Below are 23,332 nucleotides of genomic sequence, written 5' to 3'. Positions count from 1 at the left end.
CGTCGGGAGCTGCAGGAATTCCCTCACCTGTTGCCTCGCGAAAGCCCTCAATTGCATGTACCGAAATGCATTCCCTTGGGGCAACCCATATTTTTCCGTCAGCGCTCCCAGACTCGCAAACGTCCCATCTACACACAGATCTCTCAGTTGTACTACCCCAGCTCTTTGCCATGCTCCAAATCCCCCATCCATTCTCCCCGGGATGAACCTATGATTGTTTCTTATCGGGGACCGCACCGAAGCTCCCGTCCCTCCCCTATGCCGTCCCCACTGCCCCCCAAATTTTCAATGTAGCCACCACCACCAGGCTTGTGGTGTATTTCTTTGGTGAGAACGGCAACGGTGCCGTCACCATTGCTTGTAGGCTAGTCCCCCTGCAGGACGCCCTCTCCAATCTCTTCTACGCCGCTCCCTCCCCTTCTCCCATCCACTTACACACCATTGAGATATTGGCGGCCCAGTAGTACTCACTTAGGCTCGGTAGTGCCAGCCCCCCCTGTCCCTACTACGCTGCAAGAATCCCCTCCTCACTCTCGGGGTCTTCCCGACCCACACAAAACTCATAATACTCTTCTCGATTCTTTTGAAAAAAGCCTTCGTGATCACCACCGGGAGGCACTGAAACACAAAAAGGAATCTCGGGAGGACCACCATTTTAACCGCCTGCACCCTCCCTGCCAGTGACAGGGACACCATATCCCATCTCTTAAAGTCCTCCTCCATCTGTTCCACCAACCGCGTTAAATTAAGCCTATGTAATGTACCCCAATTCTTGGCTATCTGGATCCCCAAGTACCGGAAGTCCCTTGTTACCTTCCTCAACGGTAAATCCTCTATCTCTCTGCTCTGCTCCCCTGGATGTACCACAAGCACCTCACTTTTCCCCATGTTCAGTTTGTACCCTGAAAAATCCCCAAGTATCCGCATTATCTCTGGCATCCCCTCCGCCGGGTCCGTCACATATAGCAGCAAATCATCCGCATACAGAGATATCCGGTGTTCTTCTCCCCTCCTGAGTACTCCCCTCCACTTCCTGGAACCCCTCAGTGCTATGGCCAGGGGTTCTATCGCCAGTGCAAACAATAACGGGGACAGAGGACATCCCTGCCTCGTCCCTCTATGGAGCCGAAAATAGTCAGACCCCCGTCCATTCGTGACCACGCTCGCCATCGGGGCCCTATACAGCAACTGTACCCACCTGATATACCCATCCCCAAAACCAAATCTCCTCAGCACCTCTCACAAATAATCCCACTCCACTCTATCAAATGCTTTCTCGGCATCAATCGCCACCACTATCTCCGCTTCCCCCTCTGGTGGGGGCATCATCATTACCCCTAGCAGCCTCCATATATTTGTATTCAGCTGTCTCCCCTCCACAAACCCAGTTTGGTCCTCATGGACCACCCCCGGGACACAATCCTCTATCGTCATTGCCATTACCTTGGCCAGAATCTTAGCATCCACAGTCAAGAGGGAAATGGCCTGTAGGACCCGCATTGCAGCGGTTCTTTTTCCTTCTTTAGGAGGAGCGATATCGTTGCCTCTGACATAGTCGGGGGCAGCTGCCCCCTTTCCCTCGCCTCATTAAAGGTTCTCATCAGTAGCGGGGCCAGCAAGTCCATATATTTCCTATAGAATTCAACTGGGAATCCGTCTGGTCCCGGGGCCTTCCCCGCCTGCATACTCCCAATCCCTTTCACTACTTCCTCCGTCTCAATCTGTGCTCCCAGTCCCGCCCTCTCCTGCTCCTCCACCTTGGGAAATTCCAGCTGATCCAGAAAGCACATCATTCTCTCCTTCCCATCCGGGGGCTGAGCTTCATATAATCTTTCGTAAAATGCCTTGAACACTCCATTCACTCTCTCCGCTCCCCGTTCCATCTCTCCCTCCTCATCTCTAACCCCCCCCTATCTCCCTCGCTGCTCCCCTTTTCCTCAGTTGGTGGGCCAGCAACCTGCTCGCCTTCTCCCCGTATTCGTACTGTACACCCTGTGCCTTCCTCCATTGTGCCTCTGCAGTGCCCGTAGTCAGCAAGTCAAATTCTACATGTAGCCTTTGCCTTTCCCTGTACAGTCCCTCCTCCGGTGCCTCCGCATATTGTCTGTCCACCCTCAGAAGTTCTTACAACAACCGCTCCCTTTCCCTACCCTCCTGCTTTCCTTTATGTGCCCTAATAGATATCAGCTCCCCTCTAACCACTGCCTTCAGCGCCTCCCAGACCACTCCCACCTGTACCTTCCCATTATCATTGAGTTCCAAGTACCTTTCAATACACCCCCTCACCCTTAGACACACCCCCTCATCTGCCATTAGTCCCATGTCCATTCTCCAGGGTGGACGCTGTTTGTTTTTCTTCCCCTATCTCCAGGTCCACCCAATGTGGAGCATGATCCGAAATGGCTATAGCTTTGTACTCCGTCCCCGTCACCTTTGGGATCAATGCCCTTCCCAGAACAAAAAAGTCTATCCGTGAATAAACTTTGTGGACATAGGAGAAAAACGAAAACTCCTTACTCCTAGGTCTACTAAATCTCCAGGGGTCTACTCCTCCCATCTGCTCCATAAAGTCCTTAAGCACCCTAGCTGCAGCCGGCCTCCTTCCGGTCCTGGACCTCGACCTGTCCAGCCCTGGGTCCAGCACCGTATTAAAATCTCCACCCATTATCAACTTCCCCACTTCTAGGTCCGGGATTCGTCCTAACATACACCTCATAAAGTTGGCATCATCCCAGTTCGGGGCATACACGTTCGCTAATACCACCGCTTCCCCTTGCAATTTGCTACTCACCATCACGTATCTGCCCCCACTATCCGCCACTATAGTCTTTGCCTCAAACATTACCCGCTTCCCCGCTAGTATGGCCACCCCCCTGTTTTTTGCGTCTAGCCCCGAATGAAACACCTGCCCCACCCATCCTTTGCGTAGTCTGACCTGGTCTATCAGCTTCAGGTGCGTCTCCTGAAGCATAACCACATCTGCCTTAAGTTTCTTTAGGTGTGCGAATACCCGTGCCCTCTTAATCGGCCCATTCAGCCCTCTCACATTCCACGTGATCAACCGGGTTGGGGGGGGCTCTTTACCCCCCCCCCCCCCCTTGTCGACTAGCCAGCTCCTTTTCCAATCCAGCTCCTCACCCGGTTCCCACGTAGCCGTATCTCCCCCAAGCGGCGCCCCCCCGCCCCGACCACCCCCCCCCCCCATACCAGCTCCCCCTTCTCCCCAGCAGCAGCAACCCAGTGAACCCCCCCCCCCGCTAGATCCCAAACTAGCGTAATTGCACCCCCCATGTTGCTCCCAGAAGTCAGCAAACTCTGGCCGACCTCTGCTTCCCCCCGTGACCTCGGCTCACACTGTGCGAGGCCCCCTCCTTCCTGCTTCCCTGTTCCCGCCGTGATTACCATAGCACGGGAACAAAGCCCGCGCTTCCCTTTTGGCCCCGCCCCCAATGGCCGGCGCCCTCAGCTCCTCATCCTCCCTCTCCCACGACATGGGGAAGAGAGAAAAGTTACAGGGTCGCAGGATTAACAACTTGGGAAGTCATCTCTTCCCTCTTTCCCCCCCTTCATCCCACATATTCACCCCCTCACTTTGTCCCAAACGTTCTTTTTATGGCCCGCTCACTCCAGTTTCTCCTCGACAATAAATGTCCACGCCTCATCTGCCGTTTCGAAGTAGTGGTGTTTCCCTTGATGTGTGACCCACAGTCTTGCCGGTTGCAGCATTCCAAATTTAATCTTCCGTTTGTGCAGCACCTCCTTGGCCCGATTAAAGCCTGCCCTCCTTCTCGCCACCTCCGCACTCCAATCTTGATATACGCGGATCACCACATTCTCCCACCTACTGCTCCGAGTTTTCTTTGCCCATCTGAGGACCATCTCTCTGTCCTTATATCGGAGAAATCTCACCACTATGGCTCGAGGAATTTCTCCAGCCCTCGGTCTTCGCGCCATAACCCGATAGGCTCCCTCCACCTCCAGCGGACCCGTCGGGGCCTCTGATCCCATTAACGAATGCAGCATCGTGCTCACATATGCCCCGACGTCCGCCCCTTCTACACCTTCGGGAAGACCAAGAATCCTTAAATTCTTCCTCCTCGCATTATTCTCCAGCACCTCCAGCCTTTCCACACACCTTTTGTGTTGTGCCTCGTGGATCTCCATCTTCACCACCAGGCCCTGTATGTCGTCCTCATTCTCAGCAGCCTTTGCCTTCACGACCCGAAGCTCCTGTTCCTGGGTCTTTTGCTCCTCCTTTAGCCCCTCAATCGCCTGTAATATCGGGGCCAACAGCTCCTTCTTCATCTCCTTTTTGAGTTCTTCATTTATATATTAATTTTAATGATTGAACCAAAACAAAGACTAATAACTTCAGCAACATTATCACAACCTGTACATGGTAACATTATCATCACTCTTTTTTTCTTCTGATTTTCAGTTTTCAACTCTGAAAAGAATGTTTCATTTAAGTCTACAGTGCAGTTGTCCTTTTCGTCACTTATAGGCACCGTTCCATTCTCAAGCCCACCGTCCAGATTCACGTGTGGTAAATTCACATTTCGATTCTGTAGCAATTCCATTTACAAAATTGCTTCTAAAATTAACTTGACACAAAGAAATAGGTTCATCCCTTCCATTGATACCTCTGACAAATACCTTTTCTTTCATTAAATATCCTGCAATACAAATTGTATCATCGGTCACCAACAATTGATCTGCTCCTGTCTGTTAAAATGTTAATTTGTTGACTTATTTTGGAAGACGTACAAGTGGAAACTTCTCCTTCCCCCTTTCTCTCCTTCCCCCTTTCTCTCCTTCCCCCTTTCTCTCCTTCCCCCTTTCTCTCCTTCCCCCTTTCTCTCCTTCCCCCTTTCTCTCCTCCTCCCGGAGAAAAGGTTTGGTTCTCTGGACCAGTTCATTTTTTTTTTTTAACCAACATTTTATTGAGGCATTTATGATTTTATAACAACAAAAGATACAAATACAAATGTAAATTCAGTGCGTAAAACCCCCCTCCATCTCCTCTTACTGTTCCCGTCTAAACTAAACTAACCTAACTCCCCCTGCCCCCCTTAATCCCTAACCCCCCCCCTACTGAATCTGCTGATAGTTTTAGTTTTCTCCGAAGAAGTCGATAAACGGCTGTCACCTCCGTACGATTCCCAAATGTTGATCCCCAGAGGGCCTACTTAATTTTCTCAAGCCTGAGAATCCCAGCCATGTCACTGACCCAAACCCCTGATTTTGGGGGCTTTGAGTCCCTCCAAAGCTAGTAAGATCCATCTCCGGGCTACCAAGGAGGCAACGGCCAAAACGTCAGCCTGTCTCGTCCCCTGGACTCCCGGGTCTTCCGACACTCTAAAAACTGCCACCTCTGGACTCGGTACCACCCTCATTTTTAGCTCCGTGGATATGACATCCACAAATTCCTGCCAGAATCCCCTGAGCTTCGGGCATGCCCAAAACATGTGGACGTGATTTGTGGGCCCCCCTGCACACCTCACACACCTGTCCTCCACCCCAAAAAGCCTGCTCATCCGGGCCACCGTCATGTGTGCCCTGTGAACCACCTTGGATTGTATCAGGCTGAGCCTGGCACATGAAGAGGTCACGTTAACTCTGCTCAGAGCATCGTCCCGCACACCCGCCTCTCCCTCCCCTCCCAGCTCATCTTCCCATTTACGCTTTAGCTCACCTATCTGCCTTTCCTCCCACTCCATAAGTTCTTTATAGATTTCTGATACCTTCCCCTCCCCCACCCACGTTCTAGAAACTACCTTGTCCTGTATCCCCTGTGGCGGTAGAAGCGAACAGGTCGAAATCTGCCTTTGTACAAAATCCCTCACCTGCAGATAACAAAACCTATTCCCTCCCGGCAATTCAAACTCCACTTCCAGATCCTCCAAACAGGGAAAGCTCCCATCGATAAACAGATCCCCCAGCCTCTCAATCGCTGCTCTCTGCCACCTCCGAAACCCCCCATCCATCCTCCCCGGGACAAACGGGTGATTACCACAAATTGGAGCCCACACCGACACTCCCTCCACTCCCACATGCTTTCTCCACTGCCCCCAGACTCTCAGGGCCGCCACTACCACTGGGCTTGTGGAGTACCGGGCCGGCGAGAACGGCAGAGGAGCCGTTACCAATGCCCTCAAACTTGTGCCCTTACATGAGGCCACCTCCACCCGCTCCCACACCGACCCCTCCCCCACTACCCACTTCCTAATCATGCCTATATTTGCTGCCCAGTAGTAGTTCCTAAAGTTCGGCAGTGTCAGCCCCCCCCCACCCCCGCCGCTCGGCCCTGCTCCAACAGTACTTTCTTCACTTGCGGGGTTTTACCCGCCCACACAAACTCAGATATCACCCTATTCACCCACTCTGTACCCTCCCTGTCAGTGACAACGGGAGCATATCCCACCTCTCGAAAATCCTCCTTCATTTGTTCAAATATCCGGGCCAGATTTAATTTATGTAGCTGCTCCCATCCCCGTGCCACCTGAATACCCAAATAACGAAAACTCCCTCCCACCATTTTAAACGGCAACTCCCCCGGTCCCCCCCACCTGCCCCCTCGCCTGGATCACAAAATCCTCACTCTTATCCATGTTCAGTTTGTACCCCGAAAACTGGTCAAATTCCCCTAAAATCCCCATAATCCCTCCCATCCCCCCAATGGGTCAGAAATATACAGGAGTAGGTCGTCTGCATATATCGAGACGCCGTGTTCCACGCCCCCGGACTAGCCCCTTCAGCATGGGGTTAGATACAGAGTAAAGCTCCCTCTACACTGTCCCCATCAAACTCTCCCAGGACAGGTACAGCACGGTGTTAGATACAGAGTAAAGCTCCCTCTACACTATCCCCATCAAACACTCCCAGGACAGGTACAGCACGGGGTTAGATACAGAGTAAAGCCCCCTCGACACTGTCCCCATCAAACACTCCCAGCACAGATACAGCACGGGGTTAGATACAGAGTAAAGCTCCCTCTACACTGTCCTCAAGCCGCAGGTCTCAAGTGTGGAGTTGGATAGTGAGTGTTTTTTGAGCTATTCTACTTTAGTGTGCATCAGTCGTTTTGCTTCCTGTCTGGCTGATGCTCAGCTTCTGCCCGGCTAATCCAGCTGAGGCGGGTTTGGGGTCGGATCCTCTGTCCCATCGCCACCGCTGGCAGGGGAGTCTCCGTTCCCGCAGCCGCCAATGTGGTTTCGCATTGTGGCCACCCTACGCCGTCGGGAAACCTGCGGGCGTGAGTGCGCTGCCGGCGGTGCGGATAATCCCACAGGAGGTCTCTCCGCTCTGTAAGTGCTGACTCTAGAGGGTTAATGGAGAAGTGAGTGGGTGGAGAGCCTGGCTCCAGCCTGTTGTTTAGTTTGCACCTTATCTGCTTTGAGCAGCAGGGGAGTGGAGCAGCATTAGGAGCATGTGCCATGTGCTGGCACCAACTGCGATTGGTGGAGTTTGAGAGCTGCAGTTATATATAGCTGAGGTGTCAGAGGGGGCGTGTTCGTACCTTACTCAGAGCCGGAAGATGTGGCAGGATTGTGGTGGTGTTTGGGGCTGGTCACTGGGGGGCTGTGAACGTGTCTGATTGTGCCCTGAGAGCCGAGGACGGGCCAGACAGTGGCTCAGGGTCTGCCCCTGATGCTCTGCACTCACACACTGAGTGACTGGCATTGCTGCGACATTTTGGAGGAATTCCTGCCGCTCTGTTTGTCGATGGTCAACTTCTCACAGAGTCTAAATAAAAAGCTCAGCAAAATCAGGAAGAGTTCAAATCAGGAAGTATCGGCAGGCAGCAGTGTGGGACTGCTCTGCACTTCTCTATTCCTTTAAGGAATGATTGAGCAGTTTCACAGATAAGGTGTGTTGCTGGGGAGTGGCAGCGGCTGAGATGGGCTGTTACTAACCGGTGTTGGGGCACCATTGGGGGGCCCAGGGTCTGGGGTGAAGACAGAGGAAGATGTTGAACCAGACTGGCTTGGGGACAGCTTGCCCATTGCCCCTCAGGCTGCTCCTCACTCAGTGCTGATACCGAGATACCCATCAGCAACTGGCATCACTGCCAATGCACGCTGAACATGATCCAAATGATGGAGCACGAGGAGGACGCGATTGGTCTCCTGGATAAGGTACTTCGGGATGAAGATGCCTTTTCCCTGAGCGAGTTCGAATGGGATGAAGCTGAGATTTCAGAGTCTGCACCTTCCCGTCTCCAGATAGGAAAGGTGAGAGAGATCTTTGGGCAAATGGCAGCGGCAGGGGCCAGAGTTTGTGTTTGTGAGGGGCTGGGGTTTGTGTTTGTGAGGGGCTGGGATTTGTGTTTGTGAGGGGCAGGGTTTGTGTTTATGAGAGGCAGGGTTTGTGTTTTTGAGGGGCTGGGGTTTGTGTTTGTGAGGGGCTGGGGTTGTTTGTGTTTGTGAGGGGCTGGGGTTTGTGTTTGTTAGGGGCAGGGTTTGTGTTTGTGAGGGGCTGGGATTTGTGTTTGTGAGGGGCTGGGATTTGTGTTTGTGAGGGGCAGGGTTTGTGTTTGTGAGGGGCAGGGTTTGTGTTTGTGAGGGGCAGGGTTTGTGTTTGTGAGGGGCAGGGTTTGTGTTTGTGAGGGGCAGGGTTTGTGTTTGTGAGGGGCAGGGTTTGTGTTTGTGAGGGGCAGGGTTCGTGTTTGTGAGGGGCAGGGTTCGTGTTTGTGAGGGGCAGGGTTCGTGTTTGTGAGGGGCAGTGTTTGTGTTTGTGAGGGGCAGTGTTTGTGTTTGTGAGGGGCTGGGTTTGTATTTGTGAGGGGCTGGGTTTGTGTTTGTGAGGGGCTGGGTTTGTGTTTGTGAGGGGCTGGGATTTGTGTTTGTGAGGGGCAGGGTTTGTGTTTGTGAGGGGCTGGGATTTGTGTTTGTGAGGGGCAGGGTTTGTGTTTGTGAGGGGCTGGGATTTGTGTTCGTGAGGGGCTGGGATTTGTGTTTGTGAGGGGCAGGGTTTGTGTTTGTGAGGGGCAGGGTTTGTGTTTGTGAGGGGCAGGGTTTGTGTTTGTGAGGGGCAGGGTTTGTGTTTGTGAGGGGCAGGGTTTGTGTTTGTGATTAAGGTTAGGGGAATCAGAGGAACACTATGAACACCCATATTTATTGGACTATTTACAGTGATTGATCCTCACTGGGTCCTCGCTCTCTCTCTCTCTCGGTTCCTATTGGTTGACCTTTTTGACACATGGTATCAACTTGGCATCCGCAGTTTACAGGGGGATCGGACGGTACGACCCGGACTCTGTGGGGTCCTTGTCCCTCTTCCGCAGAAGCGAGATGGAGGCCTTTCCCAGTGTGCGTGGAAGGGAGTCCTCCAACATTGGGGGTGGGAGGGTGAATTGTGACGAGGATGCAGGGATCCTACAGCAAGATCTGGACAGGTTGGGCAAGTGGGTAAATCAATGGCAGATGCAGTATAATTTGGATAAATGTGAGGTTATTCATTTTGGAAGCAAAAACAGGAGGCAGATTACTACCTGAATGGTTGTAAATTGGGAGAGGGGAGTGTGCAGTGGGACCTGGGTGTCCTTGTGCACCAGTCGCTGAAGGTCAGCATGCAGGTGCAGCAGGCGGTAAAGAAGGCTAATGGTATGTTGGCCTTCATTGCGAGAGGTTTCGAGTACAGAAGCAGGGATGTATTGCTGCAATTGTACAGGGCCTTGGTGAGGCCACACTTGGAGTATTGTGAGCAGTTTTGGTCTCCTTCTCTGAGGAAGGATGTTCTTGCTCTCGAGGGAGTGCAGCGAAGGTTTACCAGACTGATTCCAGGGATGGCGGGACTGTCATATGAGGAAAGATTGACTAGGTTGGGATTGTTCTCGCTGGAGTTCAGAACAATGAGGGGGGATTTCATAGAGACTATAAAATTCTAACAAGACTGGACAGGGTAGATGCAGGGAAGATGTTCCCAATGATGGGTGTGTCCAGCACCAGGGGTCACAGCCTGAGGATTCAGGGTAAACCATTTCGGACAGCGATAAGGAGACACTTCTTTACCCAGAGGGCAGCACGGTGGCGCAGTGGGTTAGCACTGCTGCCTCACGGCGCCGAGGTCCCAGGTTCGATCCCGGCTCTGGGTCACTGTCCGTGTGGCGTTTTCACATTCTCCCCGTGTTTGCGTGGGTTTTGCCCCCACAATGGGCAGCACGGTAGCACAAGTGATTAGCACTGTGGCTTCACAGCGCCAGGGTCCCAGGTTCAATTCCCCGCTGGGGCACTGTCTGTGCGGAGTTTGCACGTTCTCCCCGTGTCCGCGTGGGTTTCCTCCGGGTGCTCCGGTTTCCTCCCACAGTCCAAAGACGTGCAGGTTAGGTGGATTGGCCATGATAAATTACCCGTAGTGTCCATAAGGGTTGGGAGGGGTTATTGGGTTGCGGGGATAAGGTGGAAGTGAGGGATTAATGTGGGTCGGTGCAGACTCGATGGGCCGAATGGCCTCCTTCTGCACTGTATGTTCTATGTAATTCTATGTAACCCAAAGATGGGCAAGGTAGCTGGATTAATGCTAAATTGCCCCTTAATTGGAAAAAAATGAATTGGGTACTCTTACACGCACCCCCCTCCTACTTACATGCCCTGGAAATACACCCACCCGCCCCCCCTCAAACATCCCTCCAGCCCCCCCCCCCTCAGATATCCCTCCAGCCCCCCCCCCAAACATCCCACCAGCCCCCCCCCTCAAACATCCCACCAGCCCCTCCCCCCAAACATCCCTCCAGCCCCCCCCAAACATCCCTTCAGCCCCCCCATACATCCCACCAGCCCCCCCAGACATCCCACCAGCCCCCCCCTCAAACCAATCCCAGTCCTTTGTCCTTGATGAAGCCTCCGCTGCTCTGTTGTGTTGGAAAGGTGATCCTTTGAGTCCTACGTGAGTGTCCGGCTCGCTGGATACCTCTCCCCAAACCGCACTCCCTTATTAAACAGCACCGCCTTCGCCTGATTGAAGGCCGTCCGCCGCTTTGCCAATTCGCTGCCAATGTCCTGGTAGATGCGAACCGTGCACCCACCCATTCGATGTTCCGACTCTCCCTGCCCACTCCAGGACTCGCTCCTTCCCCGGTAACTGTGAAATCGGACGATCAGCTCCCGTGGCGGCTCGATCGGCCGCGGTTTCTGCCGCTGCCCTGTCCAATTCTGGAGCAGCGAATACTTAATCCCCACCCACCAACCCAGAGAACATTTCTGAAAAATACTCAGTTGGTCTCGGCAAGACCACCATTCTGAGGTTCACGTGCCTCGGCCTGGTCCTGTCTGACACGAGCCACATTTCCGCTTCCAATGTGGCGACCTGGACCTCGGGCCTCGACAAGGCCTCCTCAACACCCTCCAGTCTCTCCCCTTGCTCCTTTACAGCTTTGGCAGTCTTACCGAGCTGCTGCAGAATTGGGTCCAACGCCCCCTCGATGGTGGTTCTGGATGATTCTCTAATCTCCTCTTGTCGCTCGAATTGGTCATCCATCCATCTGCCTGCCAACCATCTCCTGCACCACCACCCGGTCAGTGTGGCTCGTGTGCTGGGTGGGCCGTCTCCTCCAGGTTCCTCAGTCGGGCCTCCAGCCGGGGGGATATCTTTCCAGGAGCTGCTTTCGATGAGGATTTTGATGTTCCCCAACACACTTATTCAAGCGCCACACCGATCTACCGGGTTAGAACCCAAAATCTTCCCCAAAACCCGGAAAAAGGATCAGAATACCGGGACTTTGCCAGGAGCCTTGTTCTCGGACGCTGTCACCCGAATTCTGGGAAGCCGTGTTGATGGTTAATTAGTAATCACCACAGAGTCCGATCCACCTTCATCACCGGGATGACGGAACCACACAGTCACGGAAATAACCCGGCTGAATTACACCCAGCTGCCCAATCGCTGCAGTTCAGCCTCGGCCTAAACAACCATCGCACCTGGGACTGACCGAGCAGGAGAAACCCAGGCAGGGCCTGTGGATCCACTGGAATTTCACCATCGCCTCCTTAATTTTCCCAAGGCCGGATCCTCAAACTCAGGGGATTTCCGAGGTCCCAAATATAAGCCCCCCCCATTCCCACCTGGAGGATACGTTGCCAGTCGAGCTGTAAATGGTGCAGCCAATCCCGACCTGGCAGTCAGGGCCATCCCATCACAGTGAGGGGAAGGCACAGGGACTGACGCCCATGGATCACCGGGGTGAACGTGGAGCCCACAATAGACAAACGTTCCCCGGTATTCATGGCGAGTGGGGCGGCCGAATCAGCCAACGATAATTGACTCACTCCGTGTCGGATCTGGTCGAACACAAGGTGCTGCACCACCGAGACGGCAGCACCTATTTCCAACTTCATTTGAATTAAGCGTCCGTTAACCTGTACAGGGATGTGAATAGGGGCCACTCATGGCACAGCCACACAGTTCAGTTGCATTTCTGACTCATCTCTAGCTTCTTCAGGGTCTTCCAAATGTAGGGCCCAAGCAGGGGGCCGATGCCTACCTTGTCTCGGGTGGTCAGGGCCGTGCCCCTCATGTTGCCAGTGGCCTCGGCGATTCTGATGCCCACACTTTTCACAGAGGGGCGGAGTCGACCCCTCCCGAATCAGGAGAGTGTGCGCGCTTCGGTCTAGGGCCTCGAGACCTTGGGCTGACTGCATCGCGGTGATCTGTCCCAGTCGCTGGAAAGCAGCGACGGGGGGGCGACGTTGGACATTCACTGAAGTTCCTGTAAGCCCCAAGCGGCACTCCTGTGAAAGGGATATCTGCAAAGCGTGCTGGGATGTTAAGGAACCTTCACCTAGAGGTCTTCCTTGTATGTCAAGGTAGTTAACACTGCAAGGCAAATGCCGTGAAGCATATCCGCCAATACAGCCCCGTACTCGCAATATCCGGCGATTTTTGCAAACGGGAAACATACTCGGCAACTGACCACCGTTCTGCCGTATTGAATCCGTACTGTTGCACAATGATGGACAGTGTCGGGTTGGAATAGTTCCCCACCAGCGCGATAAGCTATTCAAATCCTGCTGTATCTGGCGTTGCCGAAAATGTGATGCTCCTAATTATTCCCAACGTATGTGCTCCACAGGCCATCAATTGGAACACAGTCTGGCTGCTTGTTTTCGATTATGTTGTTTATCGCAGGTATTTCGCATACCGATTCCAGGATTCAGCAGTAGGGTCAAAAGCATCCAATTGACCAAACAAAGGCATAATGAAGCGCTTAACGCAATACCTTAGTCCCAGGAGAAGCAAGGTCACAGAGTGTCCTTGGTGGCAGTGTAGCACGTCGACAGTTTCAGTTTATCCTCATCGCCAGTTTAATAAAGGCGAGTTTAATAAAAGTAATTTATTTTTCGAATCTGGATTGGAGGAATGGACTTTACTGTTTGGGGAGGGCTTATGGGGGCGCCCTGAGGTGTAAGGGACCATTTGTGGATTGTTGATTACGAGGGGCGTTCAGTTTTCAAAGCGGTGGGTGGTGAGTTTGAGATATTGCTGGGTCCATTTCTGCCGGGATAATGATTGGGGAAGAGAAGTAACAAAAACATTGACAGGATTGTTGAAAAAGTGAGTTTGGGAATTGCGACTGTTTTAAAAAAAAAAAAATGTTTTTTATTCCAAACCGATATAAAATGTTACAAAACATAAACAATTTGGGAACAAACTCACAAACACAAACTATACAGTTTGTACAAATTATTCCCTTTTTCACTCCCTCCCCCACCCCCCACGACAAACATGGTCACGAACATCCCCACCTCGCTTCGAAACCCTCCACTGAACCCCTTAACTCGTATTTGATCTTTTCCAGCCAAAAATAGTCATAAGTCCCCCAGCCAGGCCGCTACCCCAGTGGCGATGCCGACCACCACTCCAATAAAATTCGTCGCCGAGCAATCAGAGGCGAAAACCACAACATCGGCCTTCCTCCTCTCCATGAGCTCCGGCTACTCTGAAACCCCAAATATCGCCACCAAAGGGTCCGGGTCCACTCCCTCCTCCACTGTGAGTGCCGCGAACACTCCTGCCCAGAATCTCGCCAATCATTCGCAGCCCCAGAACATGAGCGTGTGATTCGCTGGTCCCCGCCCACACCTCTCACACTCGCTTGCCACCCACTGGAAGAAGCCCGTCATTCTCTCCGGAGTCACGTGTACCCTGTGTACGACCTTAAACTGTATCAGGCTCATCCTTACGCATGAGGAGGTCGCATTTCCCCTTTGTAGCGCCTCACTCCAGACTCCCCAGTTTATATCCCCTCCTAATGGACTGACCTGATTAATACTACACTCCTGTATCTTTCACCCGATGCCGGTGTTATGTATTTACATTGTGGATCTTGTGTTGCCCTATTATGTATTTTCTTTTTATTTTATTTTATTCCCATGTACTTAATGATCTGTTTGAGCTGCTCGCAGAAAAATACTTTTCACTGTACCTCGGTACACGGGACAATAAACAAAATCCATTCCCCACCACCTGCTCACGCCCCTGCTCCCCCAGCCACCTGTATATGTCTCCGATCCTGCCCTCCCCTTCCACATCCGGAAGCAGCAGTCACTGCAGCAGAGTGGGGCGGCACAGTGGTTAGCACTGCTGCCTCACGCCGCCGAGGTCACAGGATCAATCCCAGCTTTGGCTCACTATCCGTGCGGAGTTTGCGCTTCCTCCCCGTGTCTGTGTGGGTTTCCTCCGGGTGCTCCAGTTTCCTCCCACAAGTCCCGAAAGACATGGGGCGGGATTCTCCGATCGTGGGGCTAAGTGTTGACGCCGTCGTAAACGGTGGAGAGTTTTACGATGGCGTCATCAGGCCCCGAGGATGAGCTCTTTCCTGTGCCTTCAAGCAGGAGCTGTCCTGTGTGGGACCACTCGCCCCATGGCCGCCACCACAAGGCGACAATTGCGACCGTTACCGGTACATGTGACTATCACCGTTTCATTCCGACTTGTGACAGGTTTTCCACCAGGCTCCCGATCCCTGGACTCTGGAATGTTCCATACGTGCGATGAGAAACCTGCTGTGTCTGTTTTGCAGAGTGAGGTGGATCCCGAGAAGAGGCTGGAAATGAGGAATTTGGTGCTGTCTGGAATCCTGGCCAGTGAGGAGATTTACTTAAATCAACTGGAGGCCCTACTCCTGGTACAGAAATATCACAGATATTGTCTGTCTCTGTCTGTCTGTGTGTCTGTCTGTGTGTGTGTCTGTCTGTGTGTGTCTGTCTGTGTGTGTCTGTCTGTGTGTGTGTGTGTGTCTGTCTCTTTGTGTCTGTGCGTGTGTCTGTCTGTGTGTGTGTCTGTCTGTGTGTGTGTGTGTCTGTCTGTGTGTGACTGTGTCTGTCCGCGTGTGTGTCTGTCCGCGTGTGTGTGTCTGTCCGCGTGTGTGTGTCTGTCCACGTGTGTGTCTGTCCACGTGTGTGTCTGTCCACATGTGTGTGTGTGTGTGTGTGTGTGTGTGTGTCCGCGTGTGTGTGCGTCTGTCATTCTGTCTGTGTGTGTGTCTGTCTGTCATTCTGTCTGTGTCTGTCTCTCTGTGTGTCTGTCTCTGTGTGTGTCTGTGTGTGTGAGTGTCAGTGTCATAGATGTTTACAGCAAGGAAAAGGGCCCTTCGGCCCAGCTGGTCCATGGGCGCACTACGACAAGTTCTTCATTCCGGGCAGCACGGCAGCACTGTGGTTAGCACAATTGCTTCACAGCGCCAGGGTCCCAGGTTCGATTCTGGCTTGGGTCACTGTCTGTGCGGAGTCTGCACATCCTCCCCGTGTGTGCGTGGGTTTCCTCCGGGTGCTCCGGTTTCCTCCTACAGTCCAAAGATGTGCGGGTTAGGTGGATTGGCCATGATAAATTGCCCTTAGTGTTGGGTGGGGTTACTGGGTTATGGGGATAGGGTGGCGGTGTTGACCTTGGGTAGGGTGCTCTTTCCAAGAGCCGGTGCAGACTCGATGGGCTGAATGGCCTCCTTCTGCACTGTAAATTCTATGATAATCTATGAAACTAGTCTCACTTACCCGCATTTGGCCCATACCCACCCTGCCATGTAGCTGTCTAACCGCTTTATAAAAGACAAAATCGTAACCGCCTGTCTGCACCTGTGCGTCGGCCTGTCGGTGTCTGTGTTTCTGCATCTCACTCCCTCCGTACTGACCCTCTGACAGTGCTGCACTCCCTCAGTACTGACCCTCTGACAGTGCGGCACTCCCTCAGTACTGACCCTCTGACAGTGCAGCACTCCCTCCGTACTGACCCTCTGACAGTGCTGCACTCCCTCAGCACTGACCCTCTGACAGTGCGGCACTCCCTCAGTACTGACCCTCTGACAGTGCGGCACTCCCTCAGTACTGACCCTCTGACAGTGCAGCACTCCCTCCGTACTGACCCTCTGACAGTGCTGCACTCCCTCAGCACTGACCCTCTGACAGTGCAGCACTCCCTCCGTACTGACCCTCTGACAGTGCTGCACTCCCTCAGTACTGACCCTCTGACAGTGCGGCACTCCCTCAGTACTGACCCTCTGACAGTGCAGCACTCCCTCCGTACTGACCCTCTGACAGTGCTGCACTCCCTCAGCACTGACCCTCTGACAGTGCAGCACTCCCTCCGTACTGACCCTCTGACAGTGCTGCACTCCCTCAGTACTGACCCTCTGACAGTGCGGCACTCCCTCAGTACTGACCCTCTGACAGCGCGGCACTCCCTCAGCACTGACCCTCTGACAGTGCAGCACTCCCTCAGTACTGACCCTCTGACAGTGCAGCACTCCCTCAGTACTGACCCTCTGACAGTGCAGCACTCCCTCAGTACTGACCCTCTGACAGTGCAGCACTCCCTCAGTACTGACCCTCTGACAGTGCAGCACTCCCTCAGTACTGACCCTCTGACAGTGCGACACTCCCTCAGTACTGACCCTCCGACAGTGCGACACTCCCTCAGTACTGACCCTCTGACAGTGCAGCACTCCCTCAGTACTGACCCTCCGACAGTGCGACACTCCCTCAGTACTGACCCTCTGACAGTGCGGCACTCCCTCAGTACTGACCCTCTGACTGTGCAGCACTCCCTCAGTACTGACCCTCTGACAGTGCGGCACTCCCTCAGTACTGACCCTCTGACAGTGCAGCACTCCCTCAGTACTGACCCTCTGACTGTGCAGCACTCCCTCAGTACTGACCCTCTGACAGTGCAGCGCTCCCTCAGTACACACTCCCTCAGTACTGACCCTCTGACAGTGCAGCACTCCCTCAGTACTGACCCTCCGACAGTGCAGCACTCCCTCAGTACTGACCCTCTGACAGTGCGGCACTCCCTCAGTACTGACCCTCTGACAGTGCGACACTCCCTCAGTACTGACCCACTGACAGTGCGGCACTCCCTCAGTACTGACCCTCTGACAGTGCGACACTCCCTCAGTACTGACCCTCTGTCAGTGCGACACTCCCTCAGTACTGACCCACTGACAGTGCGGAACTCCCTCAGTACTGACCCTCTGACAGTGCGGCACTCCCTCAGTACTGACCCTCTGACCAGTGCGGCACTCCCTCAGTACTGACCCTCTGACCAGTGCGGAACTCCCTCAGTACTGACCCTCTGACAGTGCGGCACTCCCTCAGTACTGACCCTCTGACAGTGCGGCACTCCCTCCGTACTGACCCTCTGACAGTGCAGCACTCCCTCAGTACTGACCCTCTGACCAGTGCGGCACTCCCTCAGTACTGACCCTCTGACTGTGCAGCACTCCCTCAGTACTGACCCACTGACAGTGCGGAACTCCCTCAGTACTGACCCTCTGACCAGTGCGGCACTCCCTCAGTACTGACCCTCTGACAGTGCGGCACTCCCTCAGTACTGACCCACTGACAGTGCGGAACTCCCTCAGTACTGACCCTCTGACAGTGCGGCACTCTCTCAGTACCGACCCTCTGACAGTGCAGCACTCCTTCAGTACTGACCCTCTGACAGTGCGGCACTCCCTCCGTACTGACCCTCTGACAGTGCGGCACTCCCTCAGTACTGACCCTCTGACAGTGCGGCACTCCCTCAGTACTGACCCTCTGACAGTGCGGCGCTCTCTCAGTACTGACCCGCTGACAGTGCGGCACTCCCTCAGTACTGACCCTCTGACAGTGCAGCACTCCCTCTGTACTGACCCTCTGACAGTGCAGCACTCCCTCTGTACTGACCCTCTGACAGTGCAGCACTCCCTCAGTACTGACCCTCTGACAGTGCGGCACTCCCTCAGTACTGACCCTCTGACAGTGCGGCACTCCCTCAGTACTGACCCTCTGACAGTGCGGCACTCCCTCAGTACTGACCCTCTGACAGTGCAGCACTCCCTCAGTACTGACCCTCTGACAGTGCGGCGCTCTCTCAGTACTGACCCTCTGACAGTGCAGCACTCCCTCAGTACTGACCCTCTGACAGGGCAGCACTCCCTCAGTACTGACCCTCTGACAGTGCGGCTCTCCCTCAGTACTGACCCTCTGACAGTGCGGCACTCCCTCAGTACTGACCCTCTGACAGTGCACCACTCCCTCAGTACTGACCCTCTGACAGTGCGGCTCTCCCTCAGTACTGACCCTCTGACAGTGCAGCACTCCCTCAGTACTGACCCTCTGACAGAGCAGCACTCCCTCAGTACTGACCCTCTGACAGTGCAGCACTCCCTCAGTACTGACCGTCTGACAGTGCAGCACTCCCTCAGTACTGACCCTCTGACAGTGCAGCACTCTCTCAGTACTGACCCTCTGACAGTGCAGCACTCCCTCAGTACTGACCCTCCGACAGTGCTGCACTCCCTCAGTACTGACCCTCTGACAGTGCAGCACTCCCTCAGTACTGACCCTCTGACAGTGCGGCGCTCCCTCAGTACTGACCCTCTGACAGTGCAGCACTCCCTCAGTACTGACCCTCTGACAGTGCAGCACTCCCTCAGTACTGACCCTCTGACAGTGCAGCACTCCCTCAGTACTGACCCTCTGACAGTGCGGCACTCCCTCAGTACTGCACTGCGGTGTCAGTGAATATTGCGCCTGGAGTGGATTTTGACGCGATCATTTGTTTTTCCAGTTTCTTTGCCCCAGCCAGACAGGCAGGGTTAGAGGTCCCTGGGTTATATCTGGGTTACTCTGTGGGGATGGTTTGCTCAGTGCTGTGTTAACCTCCGTCTTCGTGCTGGGGCAGTGTTGGTCCCACGAGGTCCTGTTGATTGTTTCCGGATCTTTCTTTTGCAGCCTCTGAAACCGCTCAAGGCTGCTGCAACTACGTCCCAGCCGGTTCTGACCAATCAGCAGATAGAGACCATCTTCTATAAGGTGCAGGAAATCCACCATTTTCACCGGGAATTTTGTGACAGTCTGCAACCCAAAATCCAGAACTGGGATTCCCGACATTCCGTTGGCCATCTCTTCCAGAAACTGGTAAATGGGAGCAGGGGAGAGTGAGAGGGACTGGGAGGGGGAGAGATACGGGGAGAGTGAGAGAGACGGGGGGGGGGGGGGGATCGAGACGGGGAGGGGGAGATCGAGACGGGGAGGGGGAGTGTGACGGGGAGGGGGAGAGGGACGGGGAGGGGGAGAGGGACGGGGAGGGGGAGGGGGAGAGTGACGGGGAGGGGGACGGGGAGGGGGAGCGGGATGGCGAGGGGGAGGGGTACGATGGGGGGAGAGGGAGGGGGAGCGGGATGGCGAGGGGGAGGGGTACGGGGGGGGAAGAGCAATGGGGAGAGGGAAAGGGATGGGGAGGGGGGGTACGGGGGGGGGGAGAGAGCGAGGGGGAGAGGGACGGGGGAGGGGGAGAGGGGACAGGGGAGGGGGAGAGGGACGGGGGAGGGGGACGGGGGAGGGGGAGACGGATGGGTGGTGCTGTTCTTTGTGTTGCTGAATGCAGGATGGTTGGCGTAGTGTTCACAAAGACCACAAACTAACTTTAACTTAAACAAAGCTATAAATGTATTAACACGACTAATTTGAAATTCGACACATCCGCCTTACCAGAGTGATCCAGAATGCACAGCCTCATTGGACACAACTATTCCCCTCACACTGCACACTCACCGTCTCCCAGGCTCGAAAAGAAGCCGTCACTCCAGGAAGCGTGGGAAACGCGCAGGTCTGCAGGTGAGAGCGAAACAACGCGGCCCCAAAGCCCCTCTGCCCAGCTCACTCCCAGCTAATGTCCAATCTCTGGAAAACAAGTGAGAAGAACTTAAAGCCAGACTCACTTTTCAAAGAGAACTAAGGGACTGCTGAGTGCTCTGTTTCACCGAGACATGGCTCACTCCTGCTTCACCGGACCGTGCCCTACAACCAGACTCTCAATTCACCGAATGGACCGTACGGCGGCCTCAGGCAAGGCAAGGGGAGGTGGGGTCTGCCTCCTAATCAACATCTCCTGGTGCCGAGATGTAGCAACACTGACGAGTTTCTGCTCCCGGACCTAGAATACCTGACGCTAAAATGCCGCCCCTACTACCTTCCGCGGGAGTTCAGCTCCGTTATCCTGACGGCAGTTTACATCTCACCCCATGCGAACGTGAAAATCGCACTGGACGAAATATTCACCACCACAAATAGCCTTGAAACAAAACATCCCGAGGCCTTGTTCATTGGCGCTGGGGTCTTCAATCAGACCAAGCTCAAGAGCGTACAACCTAGTTACCACCAACACGTCACCTGTTCCACCAGAGGCCCAAACATCCTGGGCACTGCTACACAAATATCAAACATGCCGACCGCTCTATCGCCCGCCCACACTTTGGCAAATCTGACCACAAGGCTGTGCTCCTGCTCCCGGCTTATAAGCAAAAACTGAAGCGGGAGAATCCGTCAAAGAAAGTCGTGCATTGTTGGTCTGAGGAATCGGATGGTCTCCGACGGGACTGCTTAGAGTCAGTGGACTGGTCAGTGTTTAAAACTCTGCGACCAGCCTGAACGAGTACGTCACTCCAGTAACTGACTTCATCAGTAAGTGTGTAGAAGACTGTGTGTCAAAGAAGCGAATCCGCGTGTTTCCCAACCGGAAACCCTGGATGAACAGGGATATCCACTGCTCGCTGAAGTCTGGGTCTGAGGCGTTCAAGTCAGGCAACCCTGACCTCTACAAGAAAGCCAGATATGATCTAAAGAAATCCATCAAAGATGCCAAAAGACAGAACCGGACCAAGCTCGAGTCCCAGGCTAGCCACACGGACCCCCGCCGTCTTTGGCAAGGTCTGCAAGACATAACGGGCTACAAGATGAAGGCATGTAAAATCATCAGCTCCAACGCACCCCTCCCTGATGAGCTCAACGCATTCTATGCCCGCTTTGAGCAAGAGGTCAGCGAGAGCGAGCCCTCCACCCCAGAAGCCGCGGATGGACTTGTATCTGAGATCACCACTGCAGACGTCGGAACAGCCTTCTCGAAGGTCAACCCACGGAAAGCCACTGGCCCGAGTGGGGTACCCGGACGAGCACTCTGGTCTTGCGCGGATCAGCTGGCGGGGGTATTCGCAGACATCTTCAACCTCTCTTTACAACAATCTGAGGTCCCTATCCGCTTCAAGAAGACGGCCTTCATCCCTGTACCCAAAAAAGTCAAGCAGCGTGCCTTAATGACTATGGTCCAGTGGCTCTGACATCCATCATCATGAAGTGCTTCGAAAGGTTAGTCATGGCACGAATCAACTCCAGCCTCCCGGATTGCCTTGACCCACTACAGTTCGCCTACCGCTGCAACAGGTCCACAGCAGGCGCCATCTCCATGGCCCTGCACTCTACCCTGGAACACCTAGATAACAAAGACACCTGTCAGACTCCTATTTATCGACTACAGCTCAGTCTTCAACACCATCATTCCTACGAAACTCATCTCCAAACTCCGTGGCCTTGGCCTCGGCTCCTCCCTCTGCGACTGGATCCTGAACTTTCTAACCCACAGACCACAATCAGTAAAGATAGGCAACAACATCTCCACGATCATCCTCAACACCGGTGCCCCGCAAAGCTGTGTCCTCAGCCCCCTACTATACTCCTTATACACCTATGACTGTGTGGCCAAATTCCCCTCCAACCCGATTTTCAAATTTGCTGATGACACCACCGTAGTGGGTCAGATTTCAAACAATGACGAGACAGAGTACTAGGAATGAGATAGAGAATCTGGTGAACTGGTGCGACGACAATAATCTCTCCCTCAATGTCACCCATATGACCATTTTGAAAGATGCAGCTTAATCCGGGATAGTCAACACGGATTTGTGAAGGTTAGGTCTTGCCTCACAAATTTGATTGAATTCTTTGAGGAGGTAACTAAATGTGTAGATGAAGGTAGAGCAGTTGATGTCGTATACATGGATTTTAGTAAGGTGTTTGATAAGGTTCCTCATGGTCGGCTCATGAAGAAAGTAAGGAGGTGTGGGATAGAGGGAAATGTGGCCAATTGGATAAGTAACTTGCTATCACATAGAAGACAGAGGGTGGTGGTGGATGGAAAATGTTCAGACTGGAGACCAGTTACCAGCGGTGTACCACAGGGATCAGTGCTGGGTCCTCTGCTATTTGTGATTTTTATCAATGACTTGGAGGAGGGGGCTGAAGGGTGGGTCAGTAAATTTGCTGATGACACCAAGATTGGTGGAGTAGTGGATGAGGTGGAGGGCTGTTGTAGGCTGCAAAGAGACATTGATAGGATGCAGAGCTGGGCCAAAAAATGGCAGATGGAGTTTAACCCTGATAAGTGCGAGGTGATTCATTTTGGTAGGAAAGATTTGAATGCGGATTACAGGGTCAACGGCAGGGTTCTGAGGAATGTGGAGGAACAGAGAGATCTTGGGGTTCATGTCCACAGATCTCTGAAGGTTGCCACTCAAGTGGATAGAGCCGTGAAGAAGGCTTATAGTGTGTTAGCGTTTATTAACAGGGGGATTGAGTTTAAGAGCCGCGGGGTTATGCTGCAACTGTACAGGACCCTGGTGAGACCACATTTGGAGTATTGTGTGCAGTTCTGGTCACCTCATTATAGGAAGGATGTGGAAGCATTGGAAAGGGTGCAAAGGAGATTTAACAGGATGCTGCCTGGTTTGCAGGATAGGTCTTATGAGGAAAGGTTGAGGGAGCTAGGGCTTTTCTTTTTGGAGCGGAGGTGGATGAGAGGCGACTTAATAGAGGTTTATAAGATAGTGAGATAGATAGAGTGGACGTTCAGAGACTATTTCCTCGGGTGGATGTAGCTGTTACAAGGGGGCATAACTATAAGGTTCAGGGTGGGAGATATAGGAGGGATGTCCGAGGTAGGTTCTTTACTCAGAGAGTGGTTAGGGTGTGGAATGGACTGCCTGCTGTGAGAGTGGAGTCGGACACTTTAGGAACTTTCAAGC

The 23,332-nt window shown here is 53.6% G+C and overlaps 1 protein-coding gene across 1 annotated transcript in view; it reads left to right on the top strand.

The window, feature by feature from the left end:
- The first annotated feature begins 7,540 nt into the window (after positions 1-7,540).
- Positions 7,541-23,332, top strand: part of abr (ABR activator of RhoGEF and GTPase) — a 134,541-nt gene continuing 118,749 nt past the window's right edge. The window contains exons 1-3 of the mRNA XM_072470152.1: positions 7,541-8,234; positions 15,020-15,124; positions 19,209-19,394. Of these exons, the coding sequence (XP_072326253.1) occupies positions 8,088-8,234; positions 15,020-15,124; positions 19,209-19,394 (438 nt within the window). The 5' untranslated portion in view covers positions 7,541-8,087. The remainder of the gene's footprint in view (positions 8,235-15,019; positions 15,125-19,208; positions 19,395-23,332) is intronic.

This window comes from Scyliorhinus torazame, chromosome 12 (assembly GCF_047496885.1).
Source record: "Scyliorhinus torazame isolate Kashiwa2021f chromosome 12, sScyTor2.1, whole genome shotgun sequence".
In the NCBI taxonomy this organism is placed as follows: Eukaryota; Metazoa; Chordata; class Chondrichthyes; order Carcharhiniformes; family Scyliorhinidae; genus Scyliorhinus; species Scyliorhinus torazame.
The sequence above is the reverse complement of the archived record's forward strand: the minus strand, read 5'-3'. Positions and strand labels throughout refer to the sequence as shown.